The sequence below is a fragment of the Equus quagga genome, chromosome 13 (genome assembly GCF_021613505.1).
Source record: "Equus quagga isolate Etosha38 chromosome 13, UCLA_HA_Equagga_1.0, whole genome shotgun sequence".
In the NCBI taxonomy this organism is placed as follows: domain Eukaryota; kingdom Metazoa; phylum Chordata; class Mammalia; order Perissodactyla; family Equidae; genus Equus; species Equus quagga.
The window spans coordinates 62,845,616-62,860,376 of record NC_060279.1 but is presented as its reverse complement, the minus strand read 5'-3'; the positions used below and the strand labels follow the sequence as shown (position 1 = coordinate 62,860,376).

The 14,761-nt window shown below is 48.1% G+C and overlaps 1 protein-coding gene across 2 annotated transcripts in view; it reads right to left on the bottom strand.

The window, feature by feature from the left end:
• Positions 1–14,761, bottom strand: part of CDH3 (cadherin 3) — a 56,084-nt gene that overhangs the window by 29,508 nt on the left and 11,815 nt on the right. The window contains exons 2-3 of one of the 2 annotated variants that reach the window (XM_046682648.1): positions 13,738–13,883; positions 13,410–13,530 (exon numbers count right to left, since the gene is read on the bottom strand). In XM_046682648.1, the coding sequence (XP_046538604.1) occupies positions 13,410–13,530; positions 13,738–13,788 (172 nt within the window). In that variant the 5' untranslated portion in view covers positions 13,789–13,883. Of the gene's footprint in view, positions 1–13,409; positions 13,531–13,737; positions 13,923–14,761 lie in introns of those variants that run through there. The other variant, XM_046682647.1, reaches the window with a different exon arrangement.

Here is a 14,761-nt window from a genome sequence, read left to right as displayed (position 1 = left end):
GACTCCATTAGGGAAATGGACCTGGAAGATCTAATGAAAAAGTTCATTTGAAATGACAAAGGCCCTTAATGGGGGGTGGACCTCCATTTTGCTTATCTTCCAATTTTTCCATAGTAAACATGCATTTGATTTGCAATCAGAATGAGTTGTGATTTTTTTCCCCTCTGACTAGAAAAGTTATATGCAACCCCATGTTGTTGAGGAGAAAACAATTGTTTCTACAGGAGTTGGTCTTGCCTCTCTGCAGAAAGCTCTCTGGAAAGAGCTACATGACTCAGGTTCCTCCTTACCCTTGGGAGCTGGGTCTTCCCTTATAAACCCCAGAGAGAAACCCAAGCTGGGCTATAGTTTACAGCACTCCAGAAGCATGGAACATGGCTGACTCAGAGCTCAGCGTGAGGTGTGCTGGTTGGCTCTCTGATTCCCATCCCCAAAGACCAGACCAGAACAGAGATCCTAGTGATCAACCTGGAACATCTGGGATAGCAATTAAGGGTCTGGTGGCTAGAAGGGCTGCACCTGGGGCTGGCCCGGTGGCGCAGCAGTTAAGTGCACACATTCTGGTTCGGCGGCCCGGGGTTAGCTGGTTCGGATCCTGGGTGTGGACGTGGAACCGCTTGGCAAGTCCTGCTGTGGCAGGCGTCCCACATATAAAGTGGAGGAAGATGGGCACGGATGTTAGCTCAGGGCCAGTCTTCCTCAGCAAAAAGAGGAGGATTGGCGGCAGATGTTAGCTCAGGGCTAATCTTCCTCAAAAAAAAAAAAAAAAAAAAGAGATACATTAAACTCTTCACAATGGTCTTCATGCTATCACAGAGTAATGGTTCCCAAACACAGCTGATAGAATCACCTGGAGAACTTTAAAAAAATCGAGATTCCTTGACTCCAGACCACTCATCATTTCTACTGAATCAGTTTTTGGAGGTGGATCTGGAGAAGGTGGTTTGTTGTTTTTTTAAAGTTGCTGATTCTCTCATTTATTTCTCGTAAGTAGGTGAATTGATGTGGCTTTTGGAGGGTATTTTAGAAGATGTATCAAAATTTCAAACGTCCAGATCCTTCCTCTGAAAAACACATGCATCTGTCTATTCAATACCTCCCCCCTGGATGTTTTAAAGATATCTTGAAATCGATATGTCCTAAAGCAAATTCATGATTTTCTTTACTCTGAGCCTAAATATGGAACTTTCCCACTCTCTCCCAGGGAACAACATATCATACACTCAGCCACTCAACCCAAAACCTGGGTCTCAGAAGCAGCACAGAGTCTGGGTCCACAGTACCTGGGCTCAAATTTCAGTTCCACCACTCACTTTGGGCAAGTCTGTTTCCTCACCTATAAAACGGGAACGATGCTAATAACAGCCACCTCGGTTAAATGAGTTAATACTTAGCACAGTGTCTGGGATACGGTTAGCTAGCATCATCATCTTCCTTGACCATTTCTCCCTCAGACTCCCCTTTCCAGTCGATCACCAAGGCTCTTCCTCTCCATCACTACCACCACACTCTTTAGTACATACTACATCATCTTCGGCAAAAGGAATGCAAAAATCTCCATTTAAAATGAAGGATCTTTTTTTTTTTTTAAGAAGGATCTTTTAAAAATGCAACAGATGATAGATTAGAGAAAATGAAATAAGATTACTTCTTTGTTTGAAACTCATCAATGATGTGCCATTGTTCTTGGGATAAATAACAAAATCTTTAATGTGCCCAATCCCTAGCTCCACTGTCCAGCTACATTAGTTCCTCTTCTTAAATGCATCATAACCTCCTTACCACAGGGCCTTTGCATATGCTGCTCCCTCTGTCTAGAACAGTCTCTGCCTACATTCCCACTCCGATTTTACCCAATTAACTCCTAACATGTTTCAGATCCCAATTCAAACGTTACTTTCTCAAGGAAAGCTTCCCTTAACTCTCCCAAAGTAGATCAGTTTCCCCTGTTAAAAACTCTCCTAGGGGCTGGCCCCGTGGCCAAGTGGTTAAGTTTGCACGCTCCGCTGCAGGCGGCCCAGTGTTTCGTTGGTTTGAATCCTGGGCGTGGACATGGCACTACTCATCAAACCACGCCGAGGCAGCGTCCCACATGCCACAACTAGAAGGACCCACAACGAAGAATATACAACTATGTACCGGGGGGGCTTTGGGGAGAAAAAGGAAAAAATAAAATCTTTAAAGGAAATAAAACAACAAAAAAACTCTCCTAGCTCCACGTAACTTTCTTCCATAGAATTTATTACAACTTGTAATTATGTTTACTTGTTATTATCTAATTGCCTATCTTCCTTACTAGTCTCTATAATTTGCTTATCACTGTATCCCAACACTTAGCCCAATGCCTGGTACAAAGCATGTGTTTAATAATTGTTGAATGAACTATGAAGGTCCTTTGACCCAGCAATTTTGCTTCCAGGAATGCATTCTAAAGAAATATGTATACAAACTATAACAATACTGCTATTTTTACCACCACTAACACATAACGTTTACTTACTGCATGCTTTTTCACAGGCTAACTCATTTAATCTTCACTACAGACTTATGAGATCCTCACTATTATCCCTATTTTGCAGATGAGCAAACTGGGGCATAGAGGCTAAGTAACTTACGCAAGTTTCCACAGCTAGTAAGTAGACAAAGAGATTTGACCTGGGCCCAGGGGCTCTGGAACTCCAGCTCAGGCACTCTCTACATTACAGTTTGTTGTTGCTGGTGCCGTGGAGTCGATCCCGACTCGTAGTGACCCTGTGTACAGCAGAACGGAACGCTGCCCAGTGTTTCTGTGCCATCCTCTCACCTTCCGGTGCTATATCTAACAATACTCCACTGCGATGCACAGGGTTTCACAGCCAATTTTTCCTGAAGAGGGTGGCAAGTTCTTTCTTCCTAGTCTGTCTTAGTTTGGAAGTTCCACTGAAACCTGTCCACCATGGGTGGTCCTGCTGGTGTTTGAAATACTGATGGCATAGCTTTCAGCATCCCAGCAACAGCAGCCACCATAGTATGACAAGGGACAGATGGGTGGTGTGACTCCTTGACTGGGAAACGAAGCTGGGCTGCAGCAGGGAGAGCACCAAATATTAACCATTAGACTACCCGGGCTGGCATACATTATAATACAGTTACATGTCACGCAAGCCTCAGGCGCAGAAATTTGAAATAGTAAATATTAAATATTTAATATAATATTTAAATAAATATTATAAATATTAAACATTTAATAAATATTAAAGTCTCACTTCGTATGCTAAGTCTGAAGAAATGCAAATCCCCCAAATTAAGAAAAAGTGTAAAAAGTCACATGATTCCAAAGCTGGAGAGACTAGCGAGTTGTAAGCATCCCCTTAGCTTCCCCACCCATCCACGCACACACATTTCACATATGTTCATATGAGACATAAGTCTTGAATCCTGGGAGTCATAATTTATTTGAGGTTTTCAAGAAGGTATTCTTGGGGCCGGCCCTGTGGCCGAGTGGTTAAGCTCACACACTCCACTTCGGCAGCCCAGGGTTTCACCAGTTCGAATCCTGGGTGCGGACATGGCACCACTCATCAAGTCATGCTGAGGCAGCATCCCACATGCCACAATCAGAAGGACCCACAACTAAAAATACATAAGTATGTACCGGCGGGCTTTGGGGAGAAAAAGGTAAAATAAAACTTTAAAAAAAAAAAAAAAAAAGAATGCATTCTTTACATCACTGCAACTGCCCTGTATAAGACTGTTTATTGCAGTGATATTTGGGTTTAAGAAAAAACCCATAAGCCCCTGCTGGGGGAAAATAAGATCAGAAATGAGTATCCTCTTTAAGAATGGAAATCAACTTCTATTCAGCAAAATGCTTGCGAACTAGATTTTGAAATCTAAAGAAGAAGTTGAGAAAAAAAAATTTTTTGTGTGAGGAAGATTAGCCCTGAGCTAACTGCTGCCAATCCTCCTCTTTTTGCTGAGGAAGACTGGCCCTGAGCTAACATCCGTGCCCATCTTCCTCTACTTTACTTGTGGGATGCCTGCCACAGCATGGCTTGCCAAGTGGTGCATAGCTCCGCACCCGGGATCTGAACTGACGAACCCCAGGGCCACTGAAGCACAACGTGCAAACTTAACCACTGCACCACCAGGCCAGCCCACTAATGCTTTTTAAATGGTCTAGTAACCTTATTAAGCTTACTGCAAAGCTTGTTCTTAAAGGTATTGATTGAAACATAAATGCTTAATTTATCTGGATAGGATTAAGATAAACGATTCATTCAATCATCTTTCTACAGCAGTCTTTCCTAAAATAAAGCAATTCTTGATAGTTAGATTTCTTTTTCTTTTTTTTTTTTTTTTTGAGGAAGATTAGCCCTATGCTAACATCTGCCACCAATCCTCCACTTTTTGCTGAGGAAGACTGGCCCATGACCATCTTCCTCTGCTTTATATGTGGGACGCCTGTCACAGCATGGCTTGACAAAGCGGTGCGTAGGTCCGCACCCAGGATCTGAACTGGCGAACCCCAGGTCGTGGAAGCAGAACATGCGAACTTAACCACTGCACCACCAGGCTGGCCCCTAGATTTCTTTTTTTTTTTTTTTTAAAGATTTTATTTTTTTCCTTTTTCTCCCCAAAGCCACCCGGTACATAGTTGTACATTCTTCATTGTGGGTCCTAGTTGTGGCATATGGGACGCTGCCTCAGCGTGGCTTGATGAGCAGTGCCATGTCCGCGCCCAGGATTCGAACCAACGAAACACTGGGCTGCCTGCAGCGGAGTGCGCGAACTTAACCACTCAGCCACGGGGCCAGCCCCTGGCCCCTAGATTTCTAAAACTCCAAACACTTCCCAATTTTTATGTTAACTCCTCCCCACGTCCACATTTGTAAAAGATAAAAATAGGGGATTAACTAAATAAATCATGGTATATCCACCATGTAGAACACTATGGAGCAATTAAACAAGAGAAATATTTATTTAACAGTCTGGAAATACCTGTGATGCCCATGATTCAGTAAGTTAAAAAAGCAAGTTGCAGAATAACGTTTGTATGCATGATATAGTCCAATTCTTGTTTTAAAAATTCCTGTATGCATACAGAACATTTTTTGTACAGAAAAACGTCTACAAGGATTCACATTAAATCATTAACTGTGCTTATCGTTAGGGAGCAAAACTGAGGACGAGAAGAACTTTCGTGTGTTTATTTCTGATTTACTTCTCTTGGGAAGCAGTGGAGTTCAGCAGTTAAAGCTCAGGCTGCTTAGATTTGAATCCAAGCTCTACAATTTATTAGCTGTGTGATCTTGGGCAAGTTACTTAATCTCTCTGGCGTCAGGTTCCTCATCTGTAAAATGGGGATAGTAACAGTACTACCTACCTTAAGGGATGTTATGGCGATTAAATGAGCTAATACATGTAAAATGCTAAGAACTTAAGAGCTGAACCTATCACATAGTAAGTGCTACAAATTTTATCAAAAAACATTGTCTTTACAGTGAACATATATTCACGTATCAATGTAAAATCCCAACCAACCAGCCCAATACTACAATAAATAATATGAAAACAGTACATATGGAGGGGGTATGATAAAAATAAAAAGCTCCCTAGGCAATTCTGATAATCAGCCAAGCTTGCAAACTACTGACTCAGGGGCCAAAAGCAGGAGTAAACCAGTTGAAGTATGGTTGAGTCTCAGCTGGGGAATGCAGGAGAATTCTGGAAGCAGAAAGAGACCACAAGAGACAAGAAAATAGCAGGTCGTGAAGCCCTGGTGAGAAGTCCCTGCTGAATCGGACTCCACAAGGAGAGGGCAGGGTGTGGGCCTGGCATCTTGTTCTGGCTTGTGTGTGAGAGCCCATAAGTAGCTGTCTTTTCTCCCTGCCTGAAGCTACAAGATGGGGCTCGTTGGGAGAAGCAACTTTAAGCAAGACACTCAGGCTGGTAACCGAGCCCTCCACCCCTGCCCTCGGACCAACCAACCAACCAACCGTCCACCTCCTCTTAGCTCCAGGACCTCGGGAGGCACCTCCCACACACAGGAGAGTTAGAACCACAAGGCAAAGGAGCTGGGACCAGAGCAACTGCCCCGGGCCACCCAGTTTGGGATGAGAAACCAGGCCTAGAACCTCATCTTCCCTCGCCTGTGCCCAGATGCACACCATCAAACCCATCCCCACCGCTGGATTTGACAAGAATGTGAAGAGCTTTCGACAGGGGGGCAAGGGAGAGTGGGGAGTATGCTCTGGTTCCCAAATTTTGGAGGGGAATCTTCTCAGACAAATACACGCGCACTCTTGCACACAATTAATTCCTGGGGAGCAAAGACCTCCTACAGCTAATGTGCGCCCCTGAGTTCGGAATCCCTGGGCAAGATCAACCTACTTCTGGTCTCCAACACAAGTTTAAAGTTTCTCGGTAATAGAGATGTAATTCTGAACTAATCTTACGTGCTCTTAAATAAACAAAAGTGGGATTACTGAGATTGGCGCGGGGAGAGGAAAGCCTGGGATGGTGCCTCCTCAGCCCCATCTCTCCACCACCTCCCCCTAGAGATGGTGCGGAATCCTGGGGGAAGACAGATCTTTTCCTCCCCAGGGTTCTGTGGAACCTTGAGAGACTCTCACAAGGAGGAAGCAGCCACCAGAACTGCTGCCTCTTGGCTCTGAGTGGTCTCCTCAGATTTCAGGCAGGAACGGAGCCGGAGCTGTGAGTTCAAAGATGGCCTAGAAGGGAAAAGGAAGGTGTTCATCTGGCTTTCTTTCCCAGGCATCTTGGTTCACTGGGCAAGTGGCAGGACCCCAACACCCTGAAGTTCAGTGGGACCAAAGCCGCTGCAGCCTGGCGGGGATTCTGTCAGCTTGAGGAATTAGCAGACCACTGACGCTCTAGGTAACCCGGAACCACAAGGGTGCCCAGATTTGGCTGGGGGAGGGGGCTCAGAGCATGCCAAGCTCCTCCACTCAGGGCAAGGTGGGGGAAGGTCTGTGATGCTGGCAGAAGGTGGGGGTGGGGTGAGGAGAGGCAGAAGATGAACAGCCAGAAGCAGATTCTCTGGGAGCTGTCAGTGAGAATGCTATCAGGCCTGGTATCTGAACCCTCCCTACTCCCCCCATCCTAAAAGGGAGGCCAGGGGTCCTGGATAGAAGTGCCCCCTCCCCCCGCTCCAGCGTCTGGTGATTAACAGAGGCCTGTGGAGGGAACAGGAATTTGAAGCTCTTGGGTCAGAAGTTTAACTATTTCCAAGCTTCTTCCAGCTTGGTTGGGGCCAGAAGACTCACAACCTCTTCCTCTCTCCCCCTAACCCCTAAATGGTTAGTGCCTCACACTTAGGAGTCCAACTGGGGTTCAAATCCTAACTCCACAATTTACTAGCTGGGTGACCTTGGAGAGGTTACAAAGTTACAAGCCTACGTTTCCTACCCAGTTAAATGGGGCCAACTCCACTGCCTCATGGGGCTTTTAGGAGGATTAAAGGGGCTTATTACATAAAGTACATAGTGTAGTTTCTGGAACTCAGTAAGCTCTCAGTAAATGGTATTTAGGTTGCTTTTTTTTTTTTTTTGTGCTTTGCTTTGTTAGAAAACTCTTCCTCACGAGCCCTGCTGCCAGTTGGCAATGCCGGGAAACTAAATGAAACGAAGGGGAAAATTCAGCTGAGGCTGAACACGTCCTGGGGGTCTGGGAAAAGTCTGGAAGGAGAGTTGAGAAGGGATGCTGGGGGGCAGGGGGCAGTATCCTTATTCTAGAAGAGACCTCAAAGATGCTGGCTTCCAGGGGGGCACAACCGGGACTTCAGCCGCTTCTCCTGCCTTTCACAAACATCTCGCTGCCCGTTATGGGATGAGACAAATTCCAAGTGGGAGTGGACCCTGTCTACTTCTCCTTTTGCCTCCTCCCACCTTACACTCCATGGTCCAGCCAGACTAAATGTATTGAAATTCCTGGACCCCATATGCTGTTCCCTAGCCAGGAACACTCCCTACTACCTCTCATGCCCCAACCCCCTTGCCTACTCTTCCCCAGCCTCTGGCTTGGACATCACTTCCTCCAGGTCCACGCCCTCCTCAGTAACATGTCAGCAGCCCTTCTATGTGACTCTATATTCCCACCCCCCCAACTCCCACTTGATCATATATATAATATACATATGTCATGTATATATATTATACGTAATATGTGTGTGTATGTATATAACTTATTTTGTCTGTCTCCCTCCACTAGCAGGCAAATGGTCAATGAAGCCGCAGTTTTGTGCCTATTTTGCTCACTAATGTATTCCCAGCACCCAGAATAGTACCTGGCACTTAGTAGGTGCTCAATAAATATTTGCTGAATGAAATATTTTACTATTAAAACTGTCTGGTGACTGATCTGCTTCGTCCTCTAATCCGGGAGCTCACTGAGGTTAAGGAGCTGTGGGCCTTGCTCACCTCTGAACATCCAGCACCCAGTACGTACTCAGACATTTGTTGGCTGAATGACCACTCAGCTTGGCCTTGGGCCTCAGACACTTCACCGTCTCTATCATGAGGGAGGAGCTGGACACCACCATCCTGGCCATATGAGGAGGCTGCTGCCCACCCACACACTGATTGGGATAAAACTCTCCAGCCAGGAAGAATCCCTCATCTAAGAAATTCAGGGCCCTTTCCAGATTTCTACTTTGGGGGAAAGCAACAAGTAGTAGCTCAAGGACAAATGGAACGATTTCTCCCCCAAGACGAAGGATATGACCAAATACATAATAAAGACTTGCAGTCTCTCAGCACAGGGCCAGGAGAGAATCAAGAATCCAGAAAGAAGCGGTCTGGTAAGGAGGCTGTTGGCGGGGTGGGGGGATGGTAGAGCCAGAAAAAGCTGACTTTTCAGTACCCAGCCACAGTACTGAGATTCTCAGGTAATTCTTAGTTAACTCAGCAGTTATGCTCCCAGGTGTGTACCTAACGGATTGTACGTGAAGTTTCACCAAAAGTCTGGAACACTAATGTTCGCAGCAGCACTAATTGTAATAGCCAAAGAATGGAAACTTCTAATACCTACCTAGAACTGTAGATAGTCACAAAACGGAACCAATCGCACAAGGACAATCGACTACAACCATCTCCTGAACTAAAGAATCTCATGATGTGCAGTGAAAGCAGCCAGATCCAAGGGGATATTCTGTATGATTCTTTTACATAAAATTCAAATACAGGCAAATTAATCTATAGTATTAGAAGTCAGGATAGTGGTTTTTCTGGTGGGCGAGGGTGGAGACGGGGAAGGAAGGGGCATCTGAGGCACGGTGATGCTGTTTCTTGACCTGTGTGCTGGGAACATGGGGGTTTTAAATTTGTGATGTTCATCTAGCTGTGCATTTATCAGCCCGAAGCACTTTCCTCCACATACATTATTCTTCAATAACAATGGTTCTCTGAACAGAGAGACTTCAGCCTCAGAATCAAAGCTTCAGCTGATTTGGGCAGGGGAGGCCCTTCTCTCCCTCCTTCTCCTCCATCATCCTCCAAATGCTTTGCAGAGCTGTAGTTTCGAGCCCTAGAAACTCATCGCTCATCGTAAGCAATGCCTCCCTCACACAGCTGAGAGGTGAGCATACCCTGCGCTGGGTAACCTAGGAACGGAGTGCTGTGCGAGGAGGTGGGGATGAAGACTAGAGATTTGAGACCTGCTCCCGAGGCACAAGCTAATGGTGATGTACGACAGGCTTCAGCAACCAACCTTCCTCCGCTGCTAAGCCAGCAAGGCAGCCTGCCAAGCTGGAAGCCCCAGTTCCCAGATATTCATTCCTCAGAAGCAGATTGATTGGGCACTGTGGAATCCCCCTGGGTTAAATCCTGGCCTTACTGCTGACTGCCCCAGTGACCTCATGCAAAGTTTCTTATCCCCATTTTACCGTTAAGGGAAAGTTACCACCACCTGCTTTGCAAGGCAGTCATAAGCATAAAAAATAATATTAGACTGTAAGCTCCCCGAGGGCAAGGACTTAGTTTTGTTCATTGCCTTAGCTGCAGTTCTAGAAAAGTGCCTGATGCATGCAGATGCTAAATGTGTTTACCGAAAGAATAAAATGTAAATGGAGGGCACAGCCCAGAATGGGGGAATCCAAAACAAAAGGCAATTTTTACACAAGTTGAAATAAGCAAAACCATCTTGAAACGAACTCATGCTCAGTCAGATTCATTACTGAACTTTGAAGTTTCCTACCAAAGCTAATGAGAGTAAGCTTTAATCCCACCCAAATGCTGACTAAGGGTGAGTTGAACCTGCTGAGGGACCATAATGAAGTACTGGATTTCTTTACTGTAATTAAACTGCCTCTCTCAACTGTTCACCATCCAGGATGTACAGGCCACTTTAGGTCACTCACTTTTAACCACGGCACTAATACCATGCAAGGTCCTTCCTCCCACCTATCCTCTGTATTTGTTTCCAGAGCACACTCGAAGGAAGACAGACCCCAGGCTGTGGGTTTGGGGTGGGGGAACATTCCTGCTCTACCTTCCTCCAGACTAACCTCTCACTCTTGGTCTAGGCAAGCCCAGCTTCACCTGACCCAAGCCCCCATCACTAGGACGCTTAGAGACTGTAGCCAGGCCGGTTTCCTCTACAGGAATGGTTCCTGAAAACCCTGTCACAAAAAGGAATAAATGACTAAGAGCTTTCGGGGTACAGGGCTGTTATTGGTGTCTGCAGGATCTGGCGCTCCAGCATTCCACTCCATTTCATCTACCTCCCACTTACTGGTAATAAAAAATGCTGTGGAAGTTAGGAGTCAGAAACTTCCATTCAAGTCCCAGCTGGTCACTGCAGTGATGACTTTGGTGAAGCCACAACCACTCAGGTTTCATCTGTAAAATTGTCAAGATTGGTGTAAAGACCGACTGAGTATTCTATTAACTACCAGGTTCCGGGCATAAACCTAAAGGTGAAAGTCACGTCTGTGACCCTCAAAGGAAGCTCTCGAGCTGTTTAACCTAGTGAATTGAATCCATTAGAAATGGTTCCTCCGTTTCTCCATCTTTAAAACTTTCAGCAGGGCTGGGCTACAAGGTTTCTGAAGTCCCAACTCTGAGATTAAGAGCTCAAGTTGCTTAATATTTACCTTACCAGCTTCCAGAGAATGTCAGGAGAATAAAGCAAGCTCAGAGTTGTGAAAGTGCTTTGAAGAGGAAAATGCACATACAAACAAGGTATTAATTATATCGGATAATTTCTTTGAGCCCAACTTCATAGACACCTGTGATATTCATAACCCAGGGGCGAACAACAGGGGCAATTGTTCCTTAGCAATATGGAAACTATTGTCTGCTTGGCTGAACTTGAGAGTTTGTATGTACCCCGAGGATAACCCTTTCAATGTGGCTGGATCCAGGCTGGGGCTCCTGTGTACTGAGGATGGCGAGCTAGCGTTGAGTTCAGGAGGTAGAAAGACACCAGCAGTTGAAGAGTAGGGGAGAAATACCAATATTTTTTGTCAGGGAGTCCCAATTTATTGAGACCAATTGGGCCCAGAAACTTACTTTTTCTTACAAAAGAAGGCAACAGCCTAAGTCACGGGAAGACCACTCTAGGAACCCGTCACGTTGCAGGGAGGCAGAAGTTTAGCCCAAGCACGTTAACCCACGCTTTGTTTTATAACCCAGGTGTGCTCCTGGCATGAACCCACCATTTTCACAACCATACACCAGACATCCGGGAAAGCGGAATTTTCTCAAAAGGTTTAGAATGCCTGACATCACCAAGAAACACTTGCCAACCGGACCATGAAATCGAAAACCTGATCACCGCTTCCCTTCAACAACTTCAAGCTTAGTGAAGTGACAGTTAATCTGATATTTCTTGCTTCAATAAGAAAGATAAAGCACAGACAACACTCAAAGCCGTAGCCTGCTCTCCGAGACTGTAGTCAGAGAACTTGACAATGAGGGGGAGGGGGTGCAGATTTGGCAGAGGTCTGGTTCGCAATAAAGCTTCCTCAGGGAGCCGGAATTGGATTTGGGGCCCTGCCCAAGTTAACATTTTTACAGGTTGGCTGAGTTTCAGTTCGTTAGCCAGTCCGTAATAAACCCATGCGCAAGAATTTAAAGTTTATGAGGCATGGCCTCTTAATGCCTCTCCTTGGCTCCTACAGCCAAGAGTCTAAGGAGCCTGGCCTAGCCTGGGTGTTAATTGTTTTGTCAATCTGCAGAGTTATTTGGGAAAAGAAAAAAAGACTTCCACAACTCAAGGCCTCCAATCCTCTTTAGGAGAAACAAAGGAGAGCCATTCTGTCCCCTAGGCATCACACCCTCACATTCAAGCTGTGGGAATTTGTACCTGGGGGGAGGGGTATGTTGATGGGGGCACTAGAAAAATGCTAGGTGGCAACGTTAATTGTTTTGAAAGCCAGGTAAATTGCAGATCCCTTCCCCAGAAAAATGCATACACAAGTTCTTAGATAATTTCACAGGTTAAGGATCCTGTGGAATCCCACCCAAGCATCCTGGGTTGCACCTCTGTTTAAGAACTTGGTTTTGATCCAGTGGAGGAACCCCCAATGTCCTGGAGGGAGGGAAAGAGGCCCTCATAAGTGGCAGCTGCCTGGGTCTCATAACACACTGGTTCTTCACACCAAAGTGACCCCCCTACTCTCAAATTCTTGAACTTGGAGTGAGGGAGAATAAGTAATTGAGAGATCAAAAATGTGCTTTGATCTCTCATCCACCGCCCCCGCAGCTCGAAGATCTTCCGGCTTGAGACTCCCTACTCCCTCAAGCGCCCTAACATTCCAGTCCCAAGACTGGGGGGCGGGGGGGGCAGGTGTCCCCAGTGCGAGATGGCCCCAGTGCAGGTGTGGCAGGCCGTTTCCAGGCAGGCTGCAGGGGCGCAGGCCCTCCGGGAAGGGCAGGGTTAAGAGTGCATTCCAGCTGCCGGGGAAGAAGGGGGGCGGGGGAGGGGAGCGAAGAAGAGAAACAGACCCGGTCTGTCTGTCGGAGACACAAAGCACGGTACACAAAGGGGGCCCGAGAGGGGCGAAGGGGGCTGCCCGGGGCACGGTTCATCCCCACACCTGCGCAGGGCTTGAGGGAGGAATGTGGACGGCGCATTCCTCCGCTGGGGCCAGCGGGGGAGAGCTTCCCACGTCCCGGCTGCGCAAGGAGTTCAGCCGTCCCACACCCCGAAGGAGGCGGTCAAGCTAAGCCAACGCAGCGGGGCAAGAAGCGCTAGACGTCAGAGGGCGCTATGCTCTCCGTCCTTCTCTGTCAGCCGCCCAACCCCATGCTAGCCCTCGAGATGCTTTCTGCGTCTCCCCCATACCTGAGGCAGGTCCCGAAGGCGCCCGCCCCAGCCTGGACAACCCTCGCGCGGGCCACACGGGAGTGGCCCACGTGGGGTCCCCGCCCTGCACTTCCACCCGGCGGGCTCCTGGAGGGTCTTACCTTTCCCAGGCTCCTGGCCTGGTTCCAGCTCCACACCTCCCGCCTCCACGGTCACTTCAGCCTCCTCGAAGCCCGCCCCGCACGGCTCGGAGGCCACGCAGGGCAACCAGCAAACCTGCGCCTGAGAGAAGAGAGGGAAAAAAGGGAGGCTGGGTCACAGGCGTGCCCGGCCCTGCACACCCATCCCGGGATTCCTTACGGGGCTCCCTGGACTACCTTGGCGCCAAGGAACCGAGCCCCGCGCTCTCCCGACGCCACCGCCGTGTGCGGACCCCGCCCGCCCTCCAGGGAGCGTCCCGGCCGGGGCAAGAGCAAGCCAGTGGAGTACCTGGAGTAGGAGGAAGAGGAGGGACGAGGGAGGCCCACTAGGGAGCCTCATGGCTGGAGAGAGAAGGGTGAAGAAGGTGCCGCGACGGCGGGCCGGTGCTCCACTAAGCTCTCCGCGCCCCTTTGAGCGCCGTGGTCCGCGGGAGCCTGCGGGAGGAGGCCAGGTGAGCGCAGGTAGGTGCTGATTGGTCCAGCGCCGAAAGGTCCCGCCCCCTCGCAGGTGGGGCCGCGGCTGGCGTGGTCCAGGCCTCTGCGAAGCCTCTCCTGTCCTCCCTGTTGCCCTCCTGCGTTCTCTCGGCTTTTTTGGAGCTGCTCCCGGCAGGGAACCAGGCCCTGTCTCGCAGGTTCTGGGTTCGAGGAAAAAACAACACCCCACCCGCCTCCTCAGCCTCTTCAGCACGCGGAGAAAAGTGTTTCTGTGCCTTGAGGCTACAGTGGAAAAAGAATGGAGACGCATCTGAACCCGACTGGAAACAGAGGCGCCCCATTCATGCTCCCCTGAGGCGCTGTGTTATCCAAAGCTTTGTTGGAGGCCGGGTGTGTCCGCTCCACACCCGGCTGCGGCGGGAGCTGCCCCCTGCCGCTTTCTCCACCTCCCACGCCAGCCCGCTCCGAGGACTCCGAGGGTTTAAAACTGGCAGTGAGGTCCCGAGGGACTGCGTTACAGAATCTGCTACAACTTGCGGAAGACTCATTACTTCCCTTGCAAAGCTGAACAAATGGAGGGTAGGAGAGAAGGTCCCAGATTTCGGAAGCCGTGGTGGCGCCAAAGGGTGCGAGGCAGAGGGGTGGTTATTAGCCCCATCATCTCCAGCAACACCCCCCCCCAATAAAATAGAAATAACACTTTCTCAACTTTATGTAAAATGTAAATAACGGCATTTTTTTAAGGCGACTTTTTATTGGTTTAAAATACTGAATATAATCTAAGTAAAAACTGTGCTTGGCGCGCAAAGCAGCCTTCCAGTGAGCCTCCCTTCGAAACAGGTCTCCTACATCCTTCCTGGGAGACACGTGGCGGAGCT